This window comes from Lepus europaeus, chromosome 10, assembly GCF_033115175.1.
Source record: "Lepus europaeus isolate LE1 chromosome 10, mLepTim1.pri, whole genome shotgun sequence".
Classification (NCBI taxonomy): Eukaryota; Metazoa; Chordata; class Mammalia; order Lagomorpha; family Leporidae; genus Lepus; species Lepus europaeus.
The window spans coordinates 12,419,170-12,445,071 of NC_084836.1; the positions used below are offsets into that span (position 1 = coordinate 12,419,170).

A 25,902-nucleotide genomic window follows, 5' to 3' on the forward strand; every position below is an offset into this window, starting at 1 on the left:
GTTTCTGTGTGTCTGAGGCCTAAGAAAATAGCACGGACAGGTTATAACTTCCACTGCGTGAGAGGCCTGTGCCATTGGCTTACGCACATCAGCATGAAACCCAAGAGAACTCATTTGTGTGGCTATTGCCTTTGGACTTCATCCCCATCGGGGGCAGTAGCCGCCCCGTCCCCACAAAACCTTCAGAAGAGGAAGGCTTGGTGAGCTTCGTTAGCTTGTTCACTCAGAGACACGGGTGAATACATGTTGCGTCAGAAGTTGGAACCTGGGCTCTGCCAACCCCGAGGATCCATGCCACTTTTACTGCACCACAAGGCTTTTGGATTTTCTAGAAAATTGCTCTGCTCCTCTCCTGTGAAGAGCTTTTCTGACGTGACACTGACTTGTCCTTGAATCTTCTCATGGTGTCAGGGCCACTTGGCCTCCCTGAAACTAAGGGCTTTCTCTGAACAGCCCTCATTCTGGCTGCTGTGAGTTCCTGAAATGAGTTCTATTAAATCTCTAAGTGTAACAGATTCCCGGAGCATTCACGTTGCTCTCCGGCGCTTCCTTCTGCTAAAATTGCCGTTGCATTGTAAACTCAACAATTAAAGATTACTTCAACTCCTATGGCCTTGTGTATTTGAAGAGAGACAGACCCTGAATTGCCTCGTGGGGACTGTGGCCCGTTGCTGGCAAAATAAGGAAGGAGAAGCAAGGGGAACAGCATGGTTTAATCATCCCTGCCTCTTTGTGGAACTGTATTTATTGTTTCCTGACCTGGAACAGGGGAACAGTAAAGACAACGGAGGCAGCAGGAGCATTGCTCATTAACAGCAAAGTCTGCAGGCTCTGCTGGGGAGGAGGCCCACACGTGCACTTGCTTTGCTGCTTCCTTTGTGTGGAAGTGTGGCCTGCCCGTGGGTGGGGCACACTTGATGCCTACAGCCAAGCCTGTGCCGCTCTAACCCAGGCAAGGTTTATGGAGCCCACTGTGTTAGGAGGCAACCCTGCCTTCTGCCCCCGGGAGAAGCCATTCTCATGGGCCTAGAGCAGTGCTCCCAAACACACAGACGTTACCCAGATATAAGACTGACTATGGCAGTTGAGAAAATGATCGCTTCTCATTGGGTCCTTAGTTGGTGAGGTTCACTTGGATGTAAGCACGTCTCTACCACCTGTCTACCTCCTGCTCATGGCCCTTTGAATAGAGAGAATAGGATGTAGGCTTGGAAACTTGGGCTGCCTCAGGAATTTGTAGGGGAGAGAGAGAGAGAGAGAGAGAGAGAGATCTTCCATCCGCTGGTTCACTCCCAAAATGACCACATAAGCTGGGGTTGAGCCAGGCCAACACGTGGAGCCAGGGGCTTCATCTGGGTCTCCCGGCTTCATCTGGGTCTCCCACATGGGTGACAGGGGCCCAAGCACTTGGTCCATCTTCTGTCGCTTTTCCAAAGGTCATTAGTCGAGAGCTGGATCAGAAGTGGAGCAGCAGGGACATGAACTGGTGCCCATATGGGGTGCCGGCATCTCAGGCAACAGCTTTCCCCACTGCACCACAACCCTGGCTCCTATACTTTTTTGGGGGGGTCTGACTGTGAGTAGGATCACTAACTCAGCAATGATGACTTTAGGCTTAATTCTTCAAGAAAATGTCAAACTGCTTCCCGAGACAGCTACATCACTCTACAGCCCCACCAGTCCCAGTGCAGGGTCCAGGGGCTCCACATTCTCCTTGGTACTTGTTGTTCTCTCTTTATTTTAGCCACCCTAGTGGGTGTGAGATGGTGTCTCCTTGTGTGGTTTCGATTTGCATTTCCCCAAGGATTAATGATATCTCGCATCTGAGCATCATTTCACGTACTTAGTGGCCATTTGTCTATCATCTTGAGGAATTGCTATTCAAATCCTTTGTATAACTTTTAATTGGCTTGCTTGTGGTTTTATTGTTTGAGCTGTAAAAGATCTTCCTATAATGTGGTTACAAGTCCCTAAGATGATCCGAGCCTTGCAAGCATTTTCTTCTGCTCTGGGAGCTATCTTGTTCTCTTTTCTTGAGGATGTCCTATGAAGCACAGTAATCTTTCCTCTCTCTCTCTCTCTCTCTCTCTCTCTCTCTCTGTTTTGCTTACGTAGTCACAAATTTCGAGTGGTTCCAGGGGAGGACAGGTGCTGATGTGGTCGGGGAGGGCCCTCTTCTTGGGTTACCGATGCCCATCTCCCTGCAGTGTCTTCACAGGGCAGACATCAGAGAGAGACAACTCCCATCGTTTCTGTTTTTTCTTTTTAAATTTTGGTGAAATCTACTTCATCTGCTCTTTCTTTCATTGTTTGTGCTTTCTATGTCATGTCTAAGAAGCGATTGCCTAACCCAAGGTTAAAAGATTTCCTCCTACATTTCCTTCTAAGTGTCTCTCTACATAATGTCTTGGTAATTGTGTGAACCTATGAGGGCATTTGGATTTCTTGGGTAATTACTCATTTGTCTCTTTATTCATTCTTTCATTAAACAATCATGGGTGATTATAACTGTAAGAAGCTGCAAAAAAAAAAAAACAAAAAAGAAAATCTGGGGATGATTTATTAATACTGTAAATAAAGTTGCCAGTGCCAAGGCGTCATCTAGCAGTGAACAGACAGGTGAACAGTCAGGAGATGCTTGACAGATCCTAAATTTCAAACCCAGAATTCCAAAGGAGCTGCTCAGAAGGGCAGAATGGTTTCCTGGGAGCCGTGGCACATAATCTGCAAACAGAAGGCGAAAAGCCATGAGTAGGACAAAGTGCCAGTGCCCGGAAGATAGACCAGCATGGACACCAGCGGTGGAACGTGGGCCATCCCAGGAATTGTGTCCTGGCCAAATACTTTCCTCTAGCGGAGAGGAGCATGGGTAACTGAAAGGCGAGCGGTCGGACATACCCTCCACTGCTCACGTTCTGGAGGAGGGAGGAGACAGACCTACAGGTGAATGTAGGTGTCCAGTGCTGGTGACCAGTACGTGCTGAGAATAAACAACGGTGCCAAAGGATGCAGAGTAATGGGGAGATGGAGCTCCTTCAGGGAGTGGCCCCGGAAGGGAAGGTAGCCCTGGAGTTTACTCCTGCGGGAAGAGCGGGAGCCCGTCACGTGCAGACCGGAGGATTCTGAGAGGTGGACAGGATGAGATCCTTGGAGGGCCGTTCGGCTTTGCAGCATCGTCCAGCGAGCAAGAGCGGGTGGACCTTAATAGATGACGGGGAGATGCGGTTTGCAGGGACTACGGTCTTGCGGTGGCCCCATGTTCTCATGACGGTACCCAGAGTGGGGCTACTGTAGAACTCCCCTTAGCCTGCCCCCTGCCAGAGTGAGAGACAAGCTGCCCCCAGCGGGGACGGAGCCAGCAACCTGCCAGGGCCCTGTGCTCCTCTTCTCAGCAGGCACCCTGACTGCTCAGGGCAGGCAGCCAGCATGTGGCTCTCTGGATTGAATATCCCTGCAGAGGAGATGCCTCCAGTGGGCCTGAGGAAGAGGGGCAGGGGAGACAGGTGCCTCATGGGCTGTTGGCAGCATCTGCTCTGAGAGCCTGTTCCCCTTACCCGTTACTGCTCAGTGTCTGCTCTGTCCCCAGATGGTAACTTCCTGGACTCCCAGCTTGGACCTGCTGGCCTCCGAGCTGCCTACCTTGCCTGGATCCATGGCCCGGTCTACCCCTGATACATTGTCTCCCTTTGTTCCTTTTCATCCTGGCATACAGTAGATGCCCAATAAATGCTGCTCTGCGAGCCATCTAAATAAGAATACTGATCTTTCATGCAAGCCCTGCCTTTTCCTACCTTTGTTCCTCTCCTTGTTCTGTTGCATTCTGCAGAATACCCTCCTGTCCCATCCCAAGGTGCAGTTTAATTATTATGACAAAGTCCATGGAGATATCCTAGATTCTCCATCAAGAAGTGGTCCCTTTCACCCTCATAGTCTTGTAGGTTTTTTTTTTTTTAAGCTTTATTCATTTGTTTTACTTACTTCAAAGCACGAGAGAGAGAGAGAGAGAGAGAGAGAGAGAGAGAGATGGATGTAGTTCCAGCTGGCGCCGCAGCTCAATAGGCTAATCCTCCACCTTGCGGCGCTGGCACACCGGGTTCTAGTCCCGGTTGCCCCTCTTCCGGGCCAGCTCTCTGCTATGGCCCGGGAGTGCAGTGGAGGATGGCCCAGGTCCTTGGGCCCTGCCCTCACATGGGAGACCAGGATAAGCACCTGGCTCCTGGCTTGTGATCAGTGCGGTGCGCCGGCCGCAGCAGCCATTGGAGGGTGAACCAACGGTAAAGGAAGACCTTTCTAAAAAAAATAAAAAAAATAAAAAATAAAAAAAAGAGAGAGATGTAGTTCGTTCATTCCTTCCACCTTCTGATTCACTCTCCAAATGCCTGCAACAGCCAGGGCTGGGCCAAGCTGGAACCGGGAGCCAGGAACTCCATCCAGGTCTCCCACATGGGTGGCAGGGACACAACGACTTGAGCCTTCAGCTGCTGCCCGCCGTGTTGTGCATTAGCAGGAACCTGGATTTGGGAGCCGAGGTGGGACGTGAGTCCAGGTGTCCTGGGTGGGGTGTCAGGCCATGTTGTAACTCCTGTAGCTTCTGTGCTGCTTCTTGCAAAGCCATCCTGCACGGGCTGTGCACACCCAGCTCTAAGAGATCCCTTCACAGTCTACACAAAGGGTTCCAGTCCTTGCACTTGTGGGTGGTGGCCACTGGTGGCACTTGCACATTCCAGTGTTTTGTGTCTTTCTTTGTTCGTGTGCTAGACTGTCAGCTGCCTAGAGAGATAACTCTCTCTCTCTCTCTCCTCTCTCTCTCATTTTTTTTTTTTTGGACAGGCAGAGTTAGTGAGAGAGAGACACCGAGAGAAAGGTCTTCCTTCTGTTGGTTCACTCCCCAAATGGCCACCACAGCAGGCGCACTGTGCCGAGCCGAAGCCAGGAGCCAGATGCTTCCTCCTGGTCTCCCATGTGGGTGCAGGGCCCAAGCACTTGGGCCATCCTCCACTGCTTTCCCAGGCCACAGCAGAGAGCTGGACAGGAAGAGGAGCAACCAGGACAGAACCAGCGCCTCAACCGGGACAAGAACCCAGGGTGCTGGCGCCGCAAGGCGGAGGATTAGCCTAGTGAGCCACGGCGCTGGCCAAAGATAACTCTTAGCTCTTTCATTCCCTGTATCCCTCTTGTGACTTCCATATAGTTACAGCTCAATAGCTGTTTGCTGTCTGTTTATTCACTCAGCTCATGGTTTTGCTGGTCTGTAGATGCAGGAGCTAATTTAAAAAGACGTTATTGGAGAGGTGATACAAAGGTAGTAGAGAAAATAGTCGTCTCATAAGTTAATACTGGTAATAGTTACCATTTATTGAGACCTTACCTTGTACTGCTACTGTCAAGCACTTGAAGGGTATTTCAGAAAGTTTGTAGGAAAATGGAATTAAATATATGATTTTATTTTGGTACAAACATTACTTAAATTCATGTATTGTTTTCTTTTCCATAATATATATTTTCCATGAACTTGTTGAAGTACCCTTGCATGGTCCTACTTTATCCTTAGGATTATCAGTATTATGCTGCTTCTTATCATTAATATTCCTGTCTTGAAGAGGAGCCCACTGAGGCTTAGAGATATGAAGTAATTTTTTTTTATTTTTTAAAATATTTATTTATTTATTTGAAAGGCAGAGTTACAGAGAGGCAGAGGCAGAGAGATAGAGAGAGAGGTCTTTCATCTGCTGGTTCACTCCCCAAATGGCTGCAACGGCTGGAGATGAGCCGATCTGAAGCCCAGAGCCAGGAGCTTCTTCTGGGTATCCCACACGGGTGCAGCGGCCCAAGCACTTGGACCATCTTCCACTGCTTTCCCAGGCCATAGCAGAGAGCTGGATCGGAAGTGAACCAGAACCCGTATGGGAGGCTGGCACTCCAAGCGGCGGTTTAGCCTACTACACCACAGCACCAGCCACGAAGTAACATTTTTTAAGGTCTCTCAGTAAGAAATGCAACCAGGGTTCTGACCCAGACATCTCGGCACTGGTCGATGGGGAAGAGCGTGCTGTCGGCGGTCTTCAACCTAGCCGTGGTAGTGTTCGTGGCGATGTGGAAGGTGGCCATTGGCTTCATTTTTCTGTCTCAGGAATGTTTACTAAGGCCCAGTTAATTGCCAGGCTCTTTGCTGGGCTCTGTGGATGGGGTGAAAGGCTGGCTCCCGGCCTCAGGGGCTCCGAGCAGAGACAAGGAGCCGGGCTTTGAACATACAGCATGGTGCCTTGCTGTAGATGGTGGAGTCACCTCTCAGACAGAGGGCAGAGTCCCCAGGGGAAACGACACAAGTGAGGGCTCTAGGACGGTTGACATGCAGCAGGGATTTGGGAAGATGAGCAGAAATTCACAGGGCCTCCAGGGCGGGGAGTGCAGTCTGTGAAGAGGGACCAACACAAGCCAAGATGCAGCCATGTGGGAAGCGTGGTCCCCTGACTGTAACCACCCATGGCTTATTAAGCTGTCTGTCCACTGCAGAGGAAACTATACGTCGATGGCTTTACAAGCTTACCTGTATCCATTCTCCGTGAACACGGCTCCATTGTGGCTCCTGCGGCACCGGGGGACAGTTGTGCCTGTGCTGAGGGCTAATTGTTCCATCTGACTTTCCAGTGGCTTTATCTAGCTTCCTCTGACTTGGCCTTTAGGAGAGTCACTGGCCAATGGGCAGACAAGTCAATGTCCCCTCATGCCACTGATCATCACTAAGGCCCACTGACAGCTTCTGATAAGGAATGTTTTTTTATAGGGCTTTTAGGGAAGCTGTAGCGGAAGCCTGCCCCGTCCTCCATGCGTGGATGGTGGAATGGGGGAATTTGCCAGTCTTTAGGCCACGGGTCACAGAGAAAATCTTCAGTGCTGACCGCTTCTTGGATTCACGTGTTCAGGTTGTCGTCCTGTTCCGTGTCCAGCAGCCTGACCTTGGATAGCAGGTCTTTAGATCTGGACGCATCCATCCAGCAGCACCACTTGGCTTCGCCATCCCCGGCCTTCAACTCTGTGTAGCCAATGCTCTTTGCAAACTCATCGTCTCCCTTTCCTGTCCCTGCTTGTTGTCTCCCCAGTCCTGCAGACCGCGCCGGGGGCTCAGCGCCGCGTTCTGCTGCCCCCTCTCCCTTTTTCTCCCGTGACCGAGATCTCTTCTCCAGAAATCCTTCTAGAGTCAGCTTCCTTGATGCTCTTTCTGAGATGTTTTAATCAGGCCCACACATCACATCCGCCTCGTCTGAGAATCTCCTAGCCGGCACGTCCACACCTGGCCCCCTTGTCTGTCCACAGTCCCCCACTGACCTCTCCACTGAATTCCTTGGTTAAGCTCCCGCCACCTTCCAGGCACTGGGCTACAGATCTGGGGAACAATCCATTTGGATACAATCTGACGTGATCCTTGACCTTGTTTTAGCTCACAGGCAAGCAGCAATGTAGACCAGGAAACGAGTGACCCTGTCAGGAGAATGGGTACCTTAGTACATAGTGCTGAGATAGCTGACAGTTTGGAGGGGTCCCCGAACTAGACAGGGGCGGCCAGGAAAGGACCCTAGGAGCACGTTGTGAATGGGCAGGACTCTGAACTCTGGGGACACATTGTCCCTGCACTCACAGGGTCCGTCTCAGGAACTGGCATATAGGGTGTGTTCAGTGAGTATTTACTGAGTGAGCCAGTGCAGGAGGGTTGCCTGCAAAGGCCCAGGATGAAGAGGGAGCACAGCAGATATGGGAAACTAAACGGAAGGTCTGTACGTGGGTGCTCCAGAAAGGTTGTTACGTATACGGCGCTGTGACCTTGCCTTGGTGACGCAGGGGTTGTGTGGCATGGTGAATTAGGCCTGCTCTCGTGTCAGTAGGGCTGGGCTAGAGTCCTGTGCCTACTTCTGTGTATGTACACCCTCGGAAGCAGCGGCTAATGGCACACATTTGAGTTCCTGCCACCCTCACAGGAGTCCCTGGCTGAAGCAGAAGAGAACAGATCTCTTTCCCTCTCTCTCATTGCCTTTCTCTGTTTCTCCATCTCTGTCCCTCTGCCTTTCACATGAAAACTTTTACAAAAGGTTATTTTGCTACAAACATTTTTAAATCCATGCAGTTTTGTTGTTGTTGTTGTTGTTGTTTTACAATATGCATTTCCCGTAAACTTTCTGAGCCTCTGCAGATGGACAGCACATAGGACAGGGCTGGGCAGCTACACAGATGTTTGGCTTGGAATAGGTGCTGCCAAGGAGTTGACCCTGGCTGGTGTGAGGGTGTCACCTCCCTGAGGGGCTGAGCTTGGGTGACAACATGCTTCCCTCCGTTACCACCCCCACATGGCTCACAGGAAGCACCACTTCGTGGTTACCTCTGCAGTCACTGGTGGAAAGTGGGCGCACCTTGGCAGCCGGGAAGAGGATGTTCGCGGCTGCAGGGCAGCTGAATCCTCTTAACCCACCCCAGACCCAACTCTTCCTCCTCTCGCTCCCACAGGCGGAACCCTCTCCACTTCCACCTCATTGCCGACTCCATCGCAGAGCAGATCCTGGCCACGCTCTTCCAGACCTGGATGGTGCCTGCCGTGCGAGTGGACTTCTACAACGCCGACGAGCTCAAGGTAGGGGCAGGAGGGAGAGCGGCGCCTCTCGTCAGCTCTAGCTGGATGCTTTCCTGTGTCTGCTTGAGTAGACTGTAGCAGTGGCACCGATCTCATCTCCTAAATGACAATGATGCCCGGGCTATGCCTGAGGCTTTTTGCCTCCTAATTTCTTACAGAGAGCATTAACCTCACTGCTCCATGACCACGGAGTCCATGTTGGTCCATGTGGTTCTGGCCACCCAGGCTTTCTGTAGAGGCTGGAGGCTGTTGGCCTGGTACATGTCTGAAAGTGGTGTGCAGTCGCTGTTATCTAGAGAATTCTGTCGGTCAGGCAAAAAAGAACTCAGAGTCCAGTGGACCTGGGTTTGAATTTGTGTGTTATTTACTGGCTGTAAGACACAAAGTAAATTACCTACCTGTGCCGAACCTGTGTGTTCATTGGTAGGAAGGTGATTTCTTCACAGTGCATGGGCTTTCTAGGAGGCTCAGATGAGACATAGGTATGTGGATGTTCTGAATAAATATTACATTGGGCCGTAGGATTTCAACCAAACAAGGTCCGTTTGGTGAACTCACTCTCTTGCATAGCTTCCTTCTGTTAGTGCCACCTGGCTTGCATCAAAGTTGAGAGCTGTGTCAGATTAACAGGGTCTGGATAACCTGCCTCTTGGCTCTGCTTCCAGGCTCACCTCTTGTCATTCTCACAAATTTTCCCAATTCCTCAACTCTGAGTAACAGGGGACACCCGGGCTTGCTCCGCCCTCTCTGCTGTGTTTGAGCCTTCGCTCATTCTGTTCCCTGTGTCTCCTGTGCCCTTTCCAGCCGTCTAGTCCGACTCCAGACTGGACTGTGTTCTGCCTCCTCTTAGAACCTTCCCTGGGGAAGGGGAAGGAATGTTCTATTCATTTCTAGATCTCCTGGTCCCCTCTTCATGGACTGGGCGGGGCTGGGGGGACAGGGTATAGGCATGTCTTACTCTTTTCTGTGTTTCTGGTGCCTACCAGGTGCCCTGTGATGCTTATAGATTTGTCAGATTGTTCTCAGTAGATAGATGAACGTGGAACTCTGCAGAAATATGTCGATGCTCTGTCTCCAGTCACCTTGGGAAGGACCAGACACCTAGGTATGAGGCTGATGCTGGCAAATTGCTTGTTCCCAGCCTCATAAAGCCATTATCTTTCCATCTCAGAGCTGAAACATTTTAAATAGATCACAGACATGCCGGCCGGAGTTTCTGATTTTCACCAATCTCAGGCTTTGGGGTTGATGGAGATGTTCGGGATTTAGCATTTGGGGATTGTCGTAGCAATTTGTGTGCCATTGCAATCTATTCTGAGCTAAAATTGATTAACACTCTTAAAAGGGGCAAAACAAAATTGAGCAAATTGCCTCACTAATTAAGGTGGAAGCAAGCCACTCTGTCTCCCAGGGTCTTAGTACCAGTGCTTGCGGGGAAAAGCAATGGGAGAGGAGGCAAAGCAGCTGGCACAGAGGATGCCTCTGCTCTCATCATCCGCCCCCTCTCCCAGTTCAAGTCCTGGCTTGAACTGAAGAACTCTCGGCTGTCGGATGGGTGAAGACTGCACCAGCCTCTTGGGAAGAATGAAATGAGCTCAACCATGTGAGGGCCCAGCAGTGCCTGCAGCATAGGAGCTTCTTGCAAATGCTCCGCTCTCTTTGTAGTTAAGACCGTATGCAACCTAACGTGTGCTCCCCAGAGCGTGGCCTGTTTTGAAACCCTCCTGCATTTGGGAGGTTGAAGGAGTAAGTTGTGGGCTGTAGCCTGCTCTTGGGAGGCCCAGGGCTCCTGTGATGTCTTGAGTGGAAGCCAGGAAGATGCTCCAATTTGTTCGTGCCTGTGTCTATCCAGGTAGACCAGTTGTCCATTATTTTACATGCTGGATTTTTAAGCCATTTGTTAAAGGCTCTGTGGTTTAAGAAGTGATATTTTAAAAGATACTATATGAAATTGTCAAAGCAGTATTGTCTCCCTTACCCTGGCCTATAGCTGGACCCTCTACTACTGAACAGGCCGTGCAAGGTCCCGAATGCCTGCTCTTACTTCCCTGCTGGTTACACATCTGTCTCCTGTCGTCCTTTGTCTCCTGAGGCTGTAGCCAGAGGCTGACAGCATTTTGTAAGACTGAAGTTTTCCATCACAATAACAATAGCAGTAATAATGTGTACACAATCCAGCTCAACCACAAACCCCTGTCTGCCCATTTCCCATAGCCCTGCCCCCTCCTGGCTGTGACACCCCCGCCTACACATTGGCTCATCCAGAACTGAGAGTTCCTGGACCTCACCCTGCATCTAACCATACACCCCCGGGGGTTAACAGTTGAAGTCTGGCGCTGGCTGCTCCATGCTGGACATTCGCACCGGAGACGAGCGTGGATGTAAGAAGCAGGTTCATTCAAGTGGCATTCCGGGGAAGGCACACTCTGGTCCAAACGTGCCCTCCCCAGTTTCCACGTTAGCAAGAGGTCTTATAAAGGAAAAGGCGGGGGGAAGAGTTGGGGGAGGTTGTCAGACAAGCTCCCAGGGTCCTCCAGGCCTCTCTGATAGACAGGGACAGCTGTCGGGCTGGTGCTCGTGCATTCCTCCCGTGTCTGGCATCTGCAGCGGCCGCCTCACTGCAGTCGGCTCCTCACGGCTTTAGGTCCCCATCTGCTTGAACTCACATTCTGATCAGCCACAACATGAGCAGCTAGCTTCGGCCAGTCTGAAAAGGACAGCAAGCTGTAATTGTCCCAATCACAAGTGGGTGGCTGGTCCCAAGGTCAGCATGTGCAGCGGGAAAGGGGCACTGCAGCGTGGTTACACTAGCCTGCCTCCACTCCTCCACCACCTGCAGGAGCTTCATTTCCAGAATAGTCTTTCCTGTCCTCTCCCAGACATACCGCACAGCCCCGGCAAAGGTCAGCTTTCCATGCCACCCGCCCCTGCCGCGTGACACCTGCCGTGGTTGCCCGCTGCCCTGAAGGGAAGGACCGTGTCCTTAACAGAGTGCCAGCTCCCTGCCCACTCTGCCGCTGCCCCTGCCCGCTTCCCTCATTCTCCTGCACCCCTTGGTTATGGCTTGCTCAGGGACTTTACAGCGGCTCTGTTCCTTGCCTCCGGCTAGGGGAATTCTGCATAGGTTGTTTGTTCTGTCACACTCTTGTCCACCCTCCTTGTCTTCTTGCCTAATTAGTTCTGAGTTCTTTTGCTTCAGCTAAGTTGGCTGAGGCAAGCCGGCTCTGCCTCCGTCATCTCATGGGGGTGCCTTCGTTACGTGGTCGAGGGGGTGCAGTAGACTCATCGCGGAGTGTACTATTTCATGCCTTAGTGTCACGAGCTGATGAATGTCTGCCCCTCCCCTTAGACTGCCCGCTCCGAAAGGGCCAGAATTATGTCTGGTTTTCATCAGCCCTGAGCAGTACACTGTGAATTCAGAGCTGGCTCCTGGAGAGCAATACAGCCGATAGATAATAAGGGTTTCTTTGTCATGTCAGGGTCACCACATTCCTAAGGTCTGCTGTGCCTTGGGGCGCGGGTGGGCAGCCAGGAATTTGCATAAATACATCAGCTCCATCTGTACCAGCCCCAGTCCCAGTGGCCACCTCGGGACAGGTGAGTGGTGTCTGCCCGTGACAGGTGCAGCAGGAAGGAAACAGCCTGCGCCAGCCCCCACGTGATGACCTTAGGAAAGAGGACGAGCAGGTGAGAAGTGGTCTCAGGCTGTGCTCTGCACACACATCCCACCCCGTCGCGGGTCAGACACTGCTCTCAGCTGACACACGTGGTGCTGGCCTCCCTGCGTGGGGCTCCAGGGAACCGCTCTGTACAGCTGTCAGACGCGATGTTTCTCAGACTCGCTCCTCTGCGCCTGATTATATCGTCATATCTGAGTAACGGGGAACAGGGACTTTTTGAGGGTTTTGGTGCCTGATTAAAAAATGGACAGATGCAATCCACAGTGGACCGGGGCTGGCTTCCCCATAATGACCAATTAGTGTGAATTTGCAAATAGTGATCGCTCGTCCTGCCTGTCTCTGCACCCCGGGAAACATGCGTGGTCTTCCTGATGTTTACACGACTCATTGAGTCCCAGCCTCTGAGTCCCCGTATCTGCAGGCTGTGGGGACTGAGACCCCCAGGGAGGGTCTGTACCCCTGGCTCTGCTCCGTGGGCGCTGCCTTAGGTGTCAACAGAGGAGGGGGACAGAGCTAACTTAGTGCAGTGCTCATAGATGGCGGCATGTGCCACTCACTAGTACAGCTCAGTGTGGTGGAGAGAGCAGTTTGCTAAACTGTATCTCAGATCATTCACAAACTAAGGCTCAGAGTTGCCCAGGATCCATGGGCTAATACGTCGCAAGGCTGATATTCGATTTTTGCCTCTGGAAATGAAATAAGAGACAGAGGATTGTGTAATTCAGTGGATGCTCATGGATTACACCCCTGAAGGGAAGGAGAGAGCCATGAGCCACAGTCCCTGGGGAATGCAGTTCCCACTCAAGTTCTATATGAACTCAACATCCTGTGACTTTGGGCCCCCTAGGCTGGGGGCCAACATCTGATACTTAGGGAACATTTCCTGGTTTATAAAGAGGGGTGAGGAACGTCCGGGCTGTGGGCCTCCTAAGGCCAAGAAAATCAGTTGGTTTGGCCCTGCCAATGCAACCACAGGCTAGACTCAAAATTCAATAAATCTATAGCAGGCTAATTTTCAATTTGATAATTTTGTATGGCCCACGAATGATGTTATAAATACACAAATGGCCCTTGGAAGGGGAAAAAGCTCCCCACCCCAGTGCATGATTGTCTCATGCATACTCACGACAGCTCTATGAAGTAAGTCCTGTTATTATCCCATTGTATAGGTAAGGAAACTGAGGCTTAAGGAAGCTAAGTCTCTAATTCCAGATCACATAGTTGGCAGGGGTGGAGCCAGGACTCAAACCCAGCGCCATCCAAGCCCTTTCTCCTGTTCCCCTCTGTCATGTTGCAGGTAAGGTACTGTAATTGTGACTCGGCCAGGGTCCCCTGGGCTCTCGCTGATATTCCTTGTCCAGCTGCGCCTGAAGAGGAAATGCGTTCGGCGTGAACCCTCTGCTGGGAACACAGCTTCCTGCTGCGGCTGAAGGTGAACTCCTCTGACGTTGTTGCAGAGGTCTGAGCTGGCCTCGTCTCTCCCATCCAAGGATGGGGCTCTAAACACAGCACTCCACTGCGGAGTTTGCTTTAGAGCAGCGAACCGTTTCTCACCAGTTTACAGACAAGACCCTGCACATCTCCTGGTCTTTGATCTTGCCCCATTTGGCCCGGAAAGTCACCCCCTGTACCGCCATCACCCACGTGCAGAAGATCCCGAGCTCACTGCAGGGAGTGGCTGGGACAGTGACTGTTTCTGATTCGCCTGCCTGGCCGGGAGCCTGAATTTTATCTCCATTTCTCTCGGATTTGATTCTTGCTCCTGATCAACATGAGAAAGATGGTGAAGGGGGATCCGGGACTTTAGTTATAGAAAATATTGATAGTTGAGTTTAAAAACTGGCTTCCTGCTCATCTTTAATTGCCCTTGTGTGGGTCTCTCTGGAGCGAGGCATTAGGTCTCTTTAGAAAACTTCCTCCTGGGGCGGGCGCTGTGGCACAGTGGGTTAAAGCAACGGCCTGCAGCACCAGCATCCCATATAGGCACTGGTTTGAGTTTTGGCTGCTCCACTTCCAATCCAGCTCCCTGCACCTGGGAAGGCAGTGGAGAAGGGCCCAAGTCCTTGGGCCCCTGCACCCACATGGGAGACCTGGAAGAAGCTCCTGGCTCCTTGCTTCAGATTAGCTCAGCTCTGGCCATAGCAAGCCATCTGAGGGAGTGAACCAGTGGGTGGAAGACACCTCTCCCTCCCACTCCTCCTCTCCCTCCTTCCCTCTCCCCCTCTCTCCCTCTCTCCTTTTCCCTCTTCCTCTCTCTCTACCTCTCTCTGTAACTCAGCTTTCAAATAAATAAAATAAAATCTTAAAAAAAAAAAAAAAAACTTCCTCTGGCAGACAAACTTATGTTGTTCCTCTCCCTGGGGTTGGGTGGGGAGGGGAGTTGATTACCACGTGCCCTATAGGTTTTCTAGGGAGACACAACCTGAGAGCAGGGCATTTCTTTTTTTCTTTCTTTCTTTTTTTTTGACAAGCAGGGTTAGACAGTGAGAAAGAGAGAGAGAGGTCTTCTTTCCGTTGGTTCACCCCCCAAATGGCCACTACGGCCGGTGCCCTGCGCCGATCCAAAGCCAGGAGCCAGGTGCTTCCTCCTGGTCTCCCATGCGGGTGCAGGGTCCAAGCACTTGGTCCGTCCTCCACTGCCCTCCTGGGCCGCAGCAGAGAGCTGGACTGGAAGAGGAGCAACCGGGACAGAACCGGTGCCTCAACAGGGACTAGAACCCGGGGTGCCGGTGCCGCAGGTGGAGGATTAGCCCAGTGAGCTGCGGCACCAGCCGAGAGCAGGACATTTTCAACAAGAACAAGAATGCACAGTGTCGCGGGGTCAGAAGGAAGCCTTGGTACAATTACAAGGACAAGCATGGAGCCCAGGATCTCACGTGTAATTCTTTCTGACACAGACCCAAGGCTCTGGGTTTTCTGTTTGCCAGGCCTGGGTTCTAGTTCAAAGGGGCCACTCTTGGCAGTGGTCAAGCTTCAGGTACTGTGCTCAGATAAGCTCCAGGGGAGCTGGCACAGAAAACTGGGCCGTGTCGCTAGGTGGGGGTGATCTTCCCGAGGGGCCGCTGCAGAGGAATGAGAAGTGCAATCCGGTGTGTGTGGCCCTCCCTCCTCTAGTTGACTGATGAGCAGTCATCATCTCTCGGTGAAAAGTTACAGGCAGGGAAGTGAGGTCTTGTAGTGGAAGGACTGTGCTGGACACACGGTAGGCCCTCAGCCACATCTCTCATGCACTTGAGGATGGCTGTCATTGTGTCTTCCAGGCCCACCTTGTCACCACCTGCCCTTCTCGTATGGTCACAGCTGACTTGCGTACCAGAAGGTACACATGTGGACTGGCTTTTCAGGATTAGGTAATGGGTCTGTGCCATGTGTCATGCCATGCGGGAGTGCTGGTGGAGGTCATATGCCACATGCAGGCCTAGGAAGAGGACACCCATCCCATTTCCTTCGTGGCTTGACTGTCCCTGGTGATGCCTGTGGTTTCTGAGTGTGACAGCTGGTTCCTGAAGGCTGGGAGTGCGCCTCTGACTTTGCCACAAGCTCTCCTGTCTCAAGAGAGTAAGTGGAGGGTCCCTCCCCCAGGATGGGTATGAACAGGTGTAACACATTAGAACCCCATCCGTGTATTTAGTAGACTGGTCTTTGACTGTTAAATGCCGGATGAGGGGAAACTGTTTGCCAACAAAGCAAAATTGTAATCTGTATTAGGAATGAATCTGTTTACAGATAGTTGTTTAATTCACTTTATACACAGGCAAATTTTTCTTTATATAAGGAAGTCATTGAGTGAATGGCCCTTGTCCCCTTTTGAAAATAGTAGAATCTTAATTAGGAAGCAACTTGGCAATCTTATTGTGTAACCTGCCACTTTGTTCTATAATTTTCTGTACAAATGGTCATTAATCGGCTTTTGTATACTTCCAGAGATAAGAGATCATTAGCTCTCAAAGGACCTTGTTCCCTGGTTAAAACTCTAGTAAAAATATCAACTTTTTGCCTTTCTGAAATTCTCTTCTTTTAATTCCCTGCACTGGTCCTGAACATTAATAAATGCCACATGCAAGTGTATCATTGTGCTGTTAACCCTTCTGCCTCCTTTTATTTTAAGATTTATTTATTTACTTGAAAGTCAGAGTTACGCAGAGAGAGAGAGAGAGAGAGAGAGAGAGAGAGAGGTCTTGCATCTGTTGGTTCATTCCCCATTTGGCCACAACAGCCAGAACTGGGCCAATCCAAAGCCAGGAGCCAAGAGCTTCTTCTGCATCTCCCGTGGGGGTGCAGGGGCCCAAGCACTTGGGCCTTCTTCCACTGCTTTCCTAGGTGCATTAGCAGGGATTTGGACGGGAACTGGAGCAGCCAGGGTTCAAACCGGTGTGCATACAGGATGCCGATGCTGCAAGGCCGGTGCTTTAACCTGCTGCACCACAGCTGAATTTTTTAAAAAGGGAAGGAAGGAGGAAGAAAGTCACCTGTTACAGGTGTTTGTTGGATAGTGAAAAATTGATGGGCAGAGTGAGCTGGGAAATAGGATGAGGCCAGGAGATTTTTATAGTGAGACAGGCTGTGTTGAAATGTATTGCAAGGAGAAGAGAGTGGATTTGGGGAGTACACTGTTAGAACTGGGGATGGAGTGGCTGAGGTGATGTGGGGAAACGTCTATAAAAATGAGGGGCTCCAGGCACTTCAAAGGCCAAGAAGTTGGAAGTTTCAGCCATAAGATGATGAAATTAAAAATAAAATTGTTGAGAGCTAAAAGGAATTGCATACATGCAGATCAAAAGGGGCCTCTACAATGTAGATAAAATCAGTAATAAGTAGAAAAACAGTTGAACTGCAGGGATTAAAATTAAGTCTTTCCTTTAGGAGAAGGCTAATTCTCATGAATAAAAATTGATTATTTTCCAGCTTAATATACTTAACATACATCATCTTATTATTTTTTTAAAAGATTGACTTATTTTAAAGGCAGAATGGCAGAGGAAGGGAGGGAAGGAGAGAGAGCAAGAGCCTGCTTCTATTGCTGCTTACTCCCCAAATGTCTGCAGCGGCTGATCCTGGTACAAACTGAAGCCAGGAGCTAGGATCTCCGCCCCGGTCTCCCATGTGGGTTGCAGGAACTTAGGCCATCCACTGCTTCCCAGGCACATTAGCAGGAAGCTGGGTTGGAAGCAGAGCAGCAGGGACTTAAACTGGTACTTGGATATGGGGATGGGGGTATCCTAAGCAGCCCCTCAACCCACTGACCAACAACAGCCACCCGATATAATCTTATTTTTTTTTTATTAGATTTAAAAGTAAGATTTATTGGAGTCAGAGACCAGAGTGGCATGGAGAGGGTTTCCAAGAGAGGCAAAACCTGAAGAAGCCAGTGGCAGTGGGGTTTTTAAGCACAATTTTTTTTTGGGGAAAAAAAAACTTGACAATCAGATTGGCATTTAGTTACAAGGCCAGGACAAAACCCATCAAAAGACCTTATTTGCAATTTTTTATCCTGTCTGGCTTGCTCTTGATAAAACAAAAGGAGCTATCAGAAGGGTGAGATACCTAATTTGCTTCACAATGAACTGGGAGTTCAGTGGGAATCTCTACTCCCTTGCTATTCTCTTGATAGGTTTGGAAGCTTTCAAGGAGTGGGCAGGCAGGCTCTTTTGACCTTGCCAAAGATTTTGCACCCTCAGTTTCCACCGGCTGCCTATTAACCCATCCCACACCTCGCATTCCCTCCACCCAGAAGAATAGACCCTAACTTCTGTTAGGGGAACTGGGCAGTGACCACTCTGGCTGCTTCATGCTGAAAAAAGGGGCATCCTTGGGAACAGCAGTCAAGACAAAGCAGGAGGTGGCTTCTCCCGGGGATGCAGTGCCAGCTTCCAAAAACTGCTTCCATCCGAGATGTCATGTGCACGACCATCTAGAGTTTCACTGTTTCCTGTCTGGTGAAAACAAATCCAACAAGCAAATTAAACTCACAGGGTCAAAAACAAAGAACAGAGTATTTATTCAAGGGCCTAAGAAAAGTGTTGTCTAAACCATGAGCAAGTTTTCCCATTGAGAAGTACGTAGAAACTGACAGAAGGGGCCTGATAATAATCAGGTGGGCTTTAAGGCCTGGCTAGGTATGAGGCCCAGACCTGTCTCTTCATGTTGGGTACCAGAAGAGACATCATAGGGCGGTATTAACCTCCTTAGGAAAGGTACCTTGTTGACCTCCATTACCCAGCTGGCTTGGGAGGAGAGCTGGCCTGAACAGAAGGAGGTAGAGTTATAGATAGAGAGAAGGAGAGACAGAGAGAAAGGTCTTCCATCCTGTGGTTCACTCCCTAAATGGCCACAATGGCTGGAGCTGGGCCTCTCTGAAGCCAGGAGCTTCCTCTGGGTGTCCCATATGGGTGCAGGGGCCCAAGCACCTGGGCTACCATTTTGGCAGGCCATAGCAGAGAGCTGGATCAGGTGAGGAGAGCAGCTGGGACATGATCCAGTGCTCATATGGGATGCCAGCACCACAGGTGGAGGCGTAGCCTACTGTGCCACAGGGCTGCCCTGCCACCCCCCACCTATATAATGTTATTTTAGCCTTACAAGGAGCCTTGAGCCGGCTATAATTGTTTTCATTCATTTCCAGGTGAGGGAACTAAAGCTTTTAAAAAAAGACTTGTTCCTGTCACTCAACTGATGCAGGGGGAACTCAGTATGAAGCCAAGTGTTCTGACTCCAGTGACGCAGAGCAGCGTGCTGTTTCCAAAAGCAAAATGAAACCAGTAAAATAAATTTTAGTGACCCACTTTATTATCTATGTCTAAAATGTCATCACTTCAACATGTAATCCATATTTTTTAAAATTATTGAAATATCTTACATTCTGTTTTTCATGTAAAAATCTTCATTTTTAAAAGATTTATTTAGTTATCTGAAAGGCAAAGTTAGAGAAAGGGAGAGGGGGAGAGAGGGGGAGAGAGGGGGAGAGGGGGAGAGAGGGGGGGAGGGAGAGAGGGAGAGAGGGAGAGAGGGAGGGAGGTCTTTCATCCACTTGTTTACCCTCTAAATGGCCACAATAGCCCAGGGCTGGGCTAAACTGAGGCCAGGAGCCTGGAACTAGATCTGTTTCTCTCACATGGGTAGCAAGGACTGATGCCTACTTGACTTGGGCTGTCTTCTGCTGCTTTCCTAGGCACATTGGCAGGGAGCTGGACAGGAAACTGGGCAGCTGGGACTCAAACCAGCATCATGTGGGATGCAGGTGGCCATAGCATCAGCTTAACCCGCTGCGCCACAGCACTGCCCCCATCGTACAGACTCTGAAACGCAGTGTATCTTCTCTGCATCTCAGCTCAGGTGTGCCACGTGCCAGGTGCTCGGTAGCCACATAGGGCTGATGGCTCTGGACCAGGTGTGGAATGTGACTGCTCACACCACCCTGCGGTCCCAAGGCATGGGCAGGGAAGGTGTACATGGTCTTAGAAGGCTACCAGTCCTTCCTCAGCTTGTTCGCTGTCTTACCAAGTGACTACATAAAATCTGCAGGGTTTTCAGCAAGAATAGTAACCAAGTTATCCGATGTATAAAGGCAGCCGATGTATAAATGCCGGACTAAGAGCTTACAAAATCTCTTCCACTGTGATTGCCATCCACGAGAAAATCCAGGAACGAAGAGAACTTGTTCTAAAGGAGCAGGCATTGTGTCCCGAGCAAAGTGGCACCCAGGATGATCTTCACATAACTGATTTAAGTCTCTTAAAAAGTTGAAAGCATGTACCAAGGCTTTGGGAAACACACAACCAGCATATCATGGTTATTTAAAACATGCTAAGTGTGGATTGAGTTTGACAGCTGCTCAATTTCTTTATTTTATGGTGTAACTCTGAAGTTCTTTTTTGTGACTTTTCAAAGCTAATGTATGTAAATGAAAGTCAGAGTGACAGGGACAGAAGAAGAGAGTTTCCACCCACTGGTTCGCCCCCTAAGTGGCCACCAACAGCCAGGTTTGGGGCAGACAATAGCCAGGAGCCAGGAACTAAACGTCTTGGTCTCCCACACTGGTGGCAGGGGCCCAGGCTCCTGGGGCATGTTCCACTGTCTTGCCAGGCACTTTAGTGGGAAGCCTGATCAGAAGTAGAGCAGTCTGGACGAGAACGGGGACTCTGCTATGGAATGCTGACTGTATGAGCAGTGGCTTAACCTGATGCATTGCAGTGCGAGCCCCTTTGATCTCTCTTAACACAAAACTTCACATTAAGTGTCTCAGAACAGAAATGTCAGAAGTGTCTGCAGAGCTCAAACTTGCACACTGGCAAAGTTATAAATACAGTGTGAGCTGTTACTGGATAAGGTTATAAAGCAGGAAGCAAAAGAAACAGAATAAAAAATACACTGGAACCTTAGATCTTACGTAGGAGAAAACACGTGCACTGGGCTCCCTTTCTTCTACCATATACCTTTCTACCAAGAAGAAAGCTGGCAAAACAGAACACAGAAATTGATAGAAATACATCGTATATTGGCAGAGTTTTAGCCACTGAAAAGGATATGCCTTCTTATACATACTACCAAGAGTATTGACAGCGGCGAAGTCCGGGATCTGCATAGCGGTATAGCAGGTTCAGCAAACCCTGGGATGCTGGAGTCCCATACATGTGCATATTCAGATCCAACTCTCTTCTGGGAAAGTAGAGGAAGATGGCCCAAATGCTTGGGCCTCTACTAATGTGGGAGACCCAGAAGGAGTTCATGTTCCTGGCTTTGGCCCGGCTCAGCCCAGCCCAGCCCAGCCCTGCCCAGCCCTGCCCAGCCCTGCCCTAGCCATTGTGTCTGTCTGGGGAGTGAACCAGTAGATGGAAGCTTTCTCTGTCTTTCCCTCTCTCTTTGTCACCGTGCCTTTTGAATAAATAAATCTTTTTTAAAAAGCATATAATAGGCTTTGATCAATATCAACCTTCATATCCATCAAGTGGAAAAAAAATGGGTTTTAGATGTTTATTTTGAAAATTTCATAAATGATGGGACAATAAGGCACACAAAAGCCTCATTAAATTCTGAATCCTAAAGATTATATGTTCCCCACTCGTGATCATAGTGCAGTAAAGCTACATATCAAAAACAGATTTTTAAATAAGGAGACTGAGGAAATTAGGGGAGGGTAAATAATCTTGAATGCACATTAAATCCGAAAGGAAATAAAAACTAAATTATGGTTTATTTTGGAAGTAGCAGAAATGGAACATTTCACATGGAAGTTTATGGCACATGTACAGAGCTGTCACTGGAGATGTTTTAATAGCTTTCAGTTTTCTCATTATTCAGAAACAATGATGACAAATGAAGCTCCCGTTCCATTTAGTGATTGAAATACGAGCGATTGTGTGGCCCTAAGGAAAGCACAAAGGAATCAGACTCTACAGGAGAAGTCTGTGAAGGAAGAGAATGAGAAACAAAAAAAGTAAAAATACTCATGTTGATTACTGAGTTCATGAGTAAGAAAATGGCAAACCTCTGGCGAATTTCTTTTTCTTTTTTTTTTTTTAAATTTTTATTACAGGCAGAGTGGACAGTGAGAGAGAGAGAGAGAGAGAAAGGTCTTCCTTTGTCGTTGGTTCACCCTCCAATGGCCGCCGCGGCCGGCGCGCTGCAGCCGGTGCGCTGCGGCCGATGCACCATGCTGATCCGAAGCCAGGAGCCTCTCCTGGTCTCCCATGGGGTGCAGGGCCCAAGCACTTGGGGCATCCTCCACGGCACTCCCTGGCCATAGCAGAGAGCTGGCCTGGAAGAGGAGCAACCGGGACAGAATCCGGTGCCCCGACCGGGACTAGAACCCGGTGTGCCGGCGCCGCAAGGTGGAGGATTATCCTTGTGAGCCGCGGCGCCGGCTGCAAATTTCACAATCAATGGAGAACATATTAGTAAGTGAAACACTGAACGAGATGCTACATGGCACTCTACATAAAAATGCAATGAAACGGTAGCCAGCACTTATTTGGCACAAATCTTGACCAGATCCAGTGTGAAGCATTTAAGGTGGACAATCCCATTTACTCCTCATGACACGAATGCTGTTGGGATCCTGTTTTGCAGGTGGGGAACATCTTGAGCAAGACTTCTTAGCAAAGAACCTGGGGGCCCGAGCCTAGGCTTTCAACTCTTACCACAACAGATCACTGTGTAAAATTCCAGGCTAATGTATGAAAGCATTGAGGTGCAATGTCCTGTATGCCTGGAAGAATATTTGCATGTTTTGCTGCCAGTGGCCTGTGGCACTCTGAATCCTCGTCACTGTGAATTCAATCCTGCATTTGAGATCCGGCAGACCAAGCAGGTAGCTTGAGTTCAGACCACACGTCCTTGTGTGATGCAGCTTGAAGGTGCTGCTTTTTAGGGAGATTCCCCCCATCCTCCTCCCACCAAGACCAGGGTGCTTACTGGCCACTCCTTTCCAAGTGGTGTTACCTATTACTATGTCTTCATGAAGCTGAGAGGACAGAATTCGGGGCCCTGCCTTTATGCAGTGCCCTCTCTTTGACTCCTTATTAAGCCAGGCCCTGGGCCCTGTATTCAGTCCCCTGTACCTCACAGCCATGAAAGCGGAGGCTCACGAGCTGCTTCTAAGAGAGCAAGACTTGTTTGAAGGAATGGCTGATATTGTAATTTTCCAACTTGGACTCGCTTTCAATTTCTGTAGTTTTCATGCCAGCTCCGGTTTTCTACACACAACACTCATACACATGTATACACACATCTACATATACAGGAGTGCCTCAAAACATTCAGGAACAGGCCGGCGCCGCGGCTCACTAGGCTAATCCTCCGCCTTGCGGCGCCGGCACACCGGGTTCTAGTCCCGGTCGGGGCACCGATCCTGTCCCGGTTGCCCCTCTTCCAGGCCAGCTCTCTGCTGTGGCCAGGGAGTGCAGTGGAGGATGGCCCAAGTGCTTGGGCCCTGCACCCCATGGGAGACCAGGAGAAGCACCTGGCTCCTGGCTTCGGATAAGCGCAGTGTGCCGGCCGCAGCGCGCCTACCGCGGCGGCCATTGGAGGGTGAACCAACGGCAAAAAAGGAAGACCTTTCTCTCTGTCTCTCTCTCACTGTCCACTCTGCCTGTCAAAAAAAAAAAAAAATTCAGGAACAATTGAGTTTATATTAGTGAAAGTAATGAAATCCTTGCATACATGTGAGCTTCAGTAAGTCCATGCATAAAAGCATATTATGAAAAATCCATGTGTGGATATCAACAAAATGTTTACACCAAAATAAATCCATCTTTCCTTTAAAAAAAAATTATTTATTTGGAAGAGTTACAGAGAGGCAGAGGCAGAGAGAGAGGGGTCTTCCATCCGCTGGTTCACTCCCAAAATGGCCTCAATACCTGGATCCGAACCCAGGAGCCAGGAGCTTTTTCTGCATCTCCCACATGGTTGCAGGGGCCCAAGGACTTGGGCCATCTTCTACTGCTTTTCCAGGGCATAGCGGGGAGCTGGATTGGAAGTGGAGGCCGGGACTGGAACCAGCACCCATATGGCATGCCGACACTGCAGGCAGCGGCTTTATCCGCTATACCACAGTGCCGGCCCCAATAAATCCGTCTTTCAATTCAGTTTTTCCTTGAATGTTTTCAAATACCTCCATATGTTATTTTCTTTAACTTTTATAGAAAGTTTTCACTGAGAGGTTCTTTTGGGGGTTATTAAGTCTACCACTTTATCTGAAGTAGTCTTTCTTCTCTACTTCCTTCCTCATTTGCTGTTTTGAGCTCAATTTAAAACTCAAGGAAAATATTCTTACCCTATGTTGCTTTAATATTTTGGTGCACCTGCTATAGGTTATCAGGGCACCCTGTGCTTTAATCTTCATGACACTTGTCACTGGGTGCTGACTTGTTGAACATCTTTGATGGGCAATATTGCCTATACGTCTGACTCCCACTGCAATGTGACTTCCATGTAGGTGCACCCCTTGCTCTTTCCTCCTGCATCCTTGTTACCAGTCTGTGCTTGCTTGTAATCTACTCACTAAATTCTTTAATGAAGACGTCTTAGTAAGCATTTCAAAACTTTACCTGGGCTAGGCAGGAAAGAGTCCTAGGAGCACGTCCTTTGATTTGCTGTCGAGTGTTGGAAGGGACGAGTGATGACTTACGTTCCAGGTATCTGTCAGTCCTTGCTTCCGTGGCATCTGCGACCTGTGCAGAATGCATGGGTTACTCAGCGGAAGGCATTATTGTCAACATTGAATATTATATGGGGAAGGAAGAGCTAAGATAGCACCCAATATAAAAAATAAAATTTAGATGGACTCAAAGACTGAAGTTTAAAAATGAACCACTAAATAAAACTAAAAGATATGTAAGATATGAAAAATTTCATCTTAAGAATTCTGTATGCTCCAGAGAAATGAAAACAAACATCTTAAAACTCCAGTAGATTTGATTCAAAAAAATCAAAGGGCAAATCCAGACTAAAGAACTACATCAAATTTAATGGCCAATGATAAATTGGGAAAATTAGACACAAAGCAGATATGGCATATAAAATATAAAAATCCTTTACACATAAGTAGGAAATACAAAGCAGTTGAATAATGGGTAAAGGATAAGATTGAAAGAAATGTACTTAGTGGGCCTGGCACTGTGATGTAAAGCCACCTCTTGCAGTGCCAGCATCCCATATGGGCGCCAGTTTGAGACCCGGCTGTTCCACTTCCCATCCAGCTCTCTGCTGTGGCCTGGGAAAGCAGTAGAAGATGGTCCAAGTCCTTGGGCCCCTGCACCTGCGTGGAAGACCTGGAGGAAGCTCCTGGCTCCTGGCTTTGGATTGGCGCAGCTCTGGCCATTGCAGCTACCTGGGTAGTGAACCAGTGGATGGAAGACACCTCTCTCTCTCTCTGACTCTCCCTCTCTGTCTCTGTCTCTGTCTCTGTCTCTCTCTCTCTCTCTCTCCCCATAACTCTGACCTTCAAGTAAAATAAATAAATCTTTTAAAATAATGTACTAAGTAAATACACACACGCACTTAGAGATGTACATATTGTTCTTTAACAAAATCACAAAATAAAGAAGTAGAAAAGTGACATGTCTAGATGGCAAAATATTTTTTAAATTTTTATTAATATAAAGAGAATAGATTCCTGTATTTCATAGGCATTGTTCTGTAGTAATTATTGATGTGTGTCTAGGAAGTCCAACTCTCATCAAAGTGTCTGTTGTGAATGAACATCAGAATATCCATTCTTTTGAATGGTTTGGTCTGTCTGTTATGTTTGTTGAAGATGAGTTCAGTCTGTGGTGCAGCAGGTTAAACCACCGTCTGCAGCACTGGTGTTCCATATGGGTGCCATTTCAAGTCCCGGCTGCTCCACTTCTGATACAGCTCCCTGCTAATGCACCTGGGAAGGCAACAGAAGATGGTTCAAGTGTGTGGGCCCCTGCACTCACATGGGAGACCAGGATGAAACTCCTGGCTTCAGCCTGGCCCAACCCTGCAGCCATTGGGAAATGAAACAGTGGATTGAAGATTCTCTCTTTGTTTCTGACCCCCTCCCCCCATCACTCAGTCTGTAATTCTGACTTTCAAGTAAATAAATCTTTAAAAAAAAAAAAAAAAAGTACAAACTCTGTG

General features: G+C 49.2%; 1 protein-coding gene across 4 annotated transcripts in view; it reads left to right on the forward strand.

Moving 5' to 3' along the window:
• Positions 1–25,902, forward strand: part of LARGE1 (LARGE xylosyl- and glucuronyltransferase 1) — a 570,843-nt gene that overhangs the window by 285,064 nt on the left and 259,877 nt on the right. For all 4 annotated transcript variants that reach the window (XM_062202942.1, XM_062202944.1, XM_062202943.1 and 1 more), the window contains exon 5: positions 8,497–8,620. In XM_062202942.1, the coding sequence (XP_062058926.1) occupies positions 8,497–8,620 (124 nt within the window). The remainder of the gene's footprint in view (positions 1–8,496; positions 8,621–25,902) is intronic.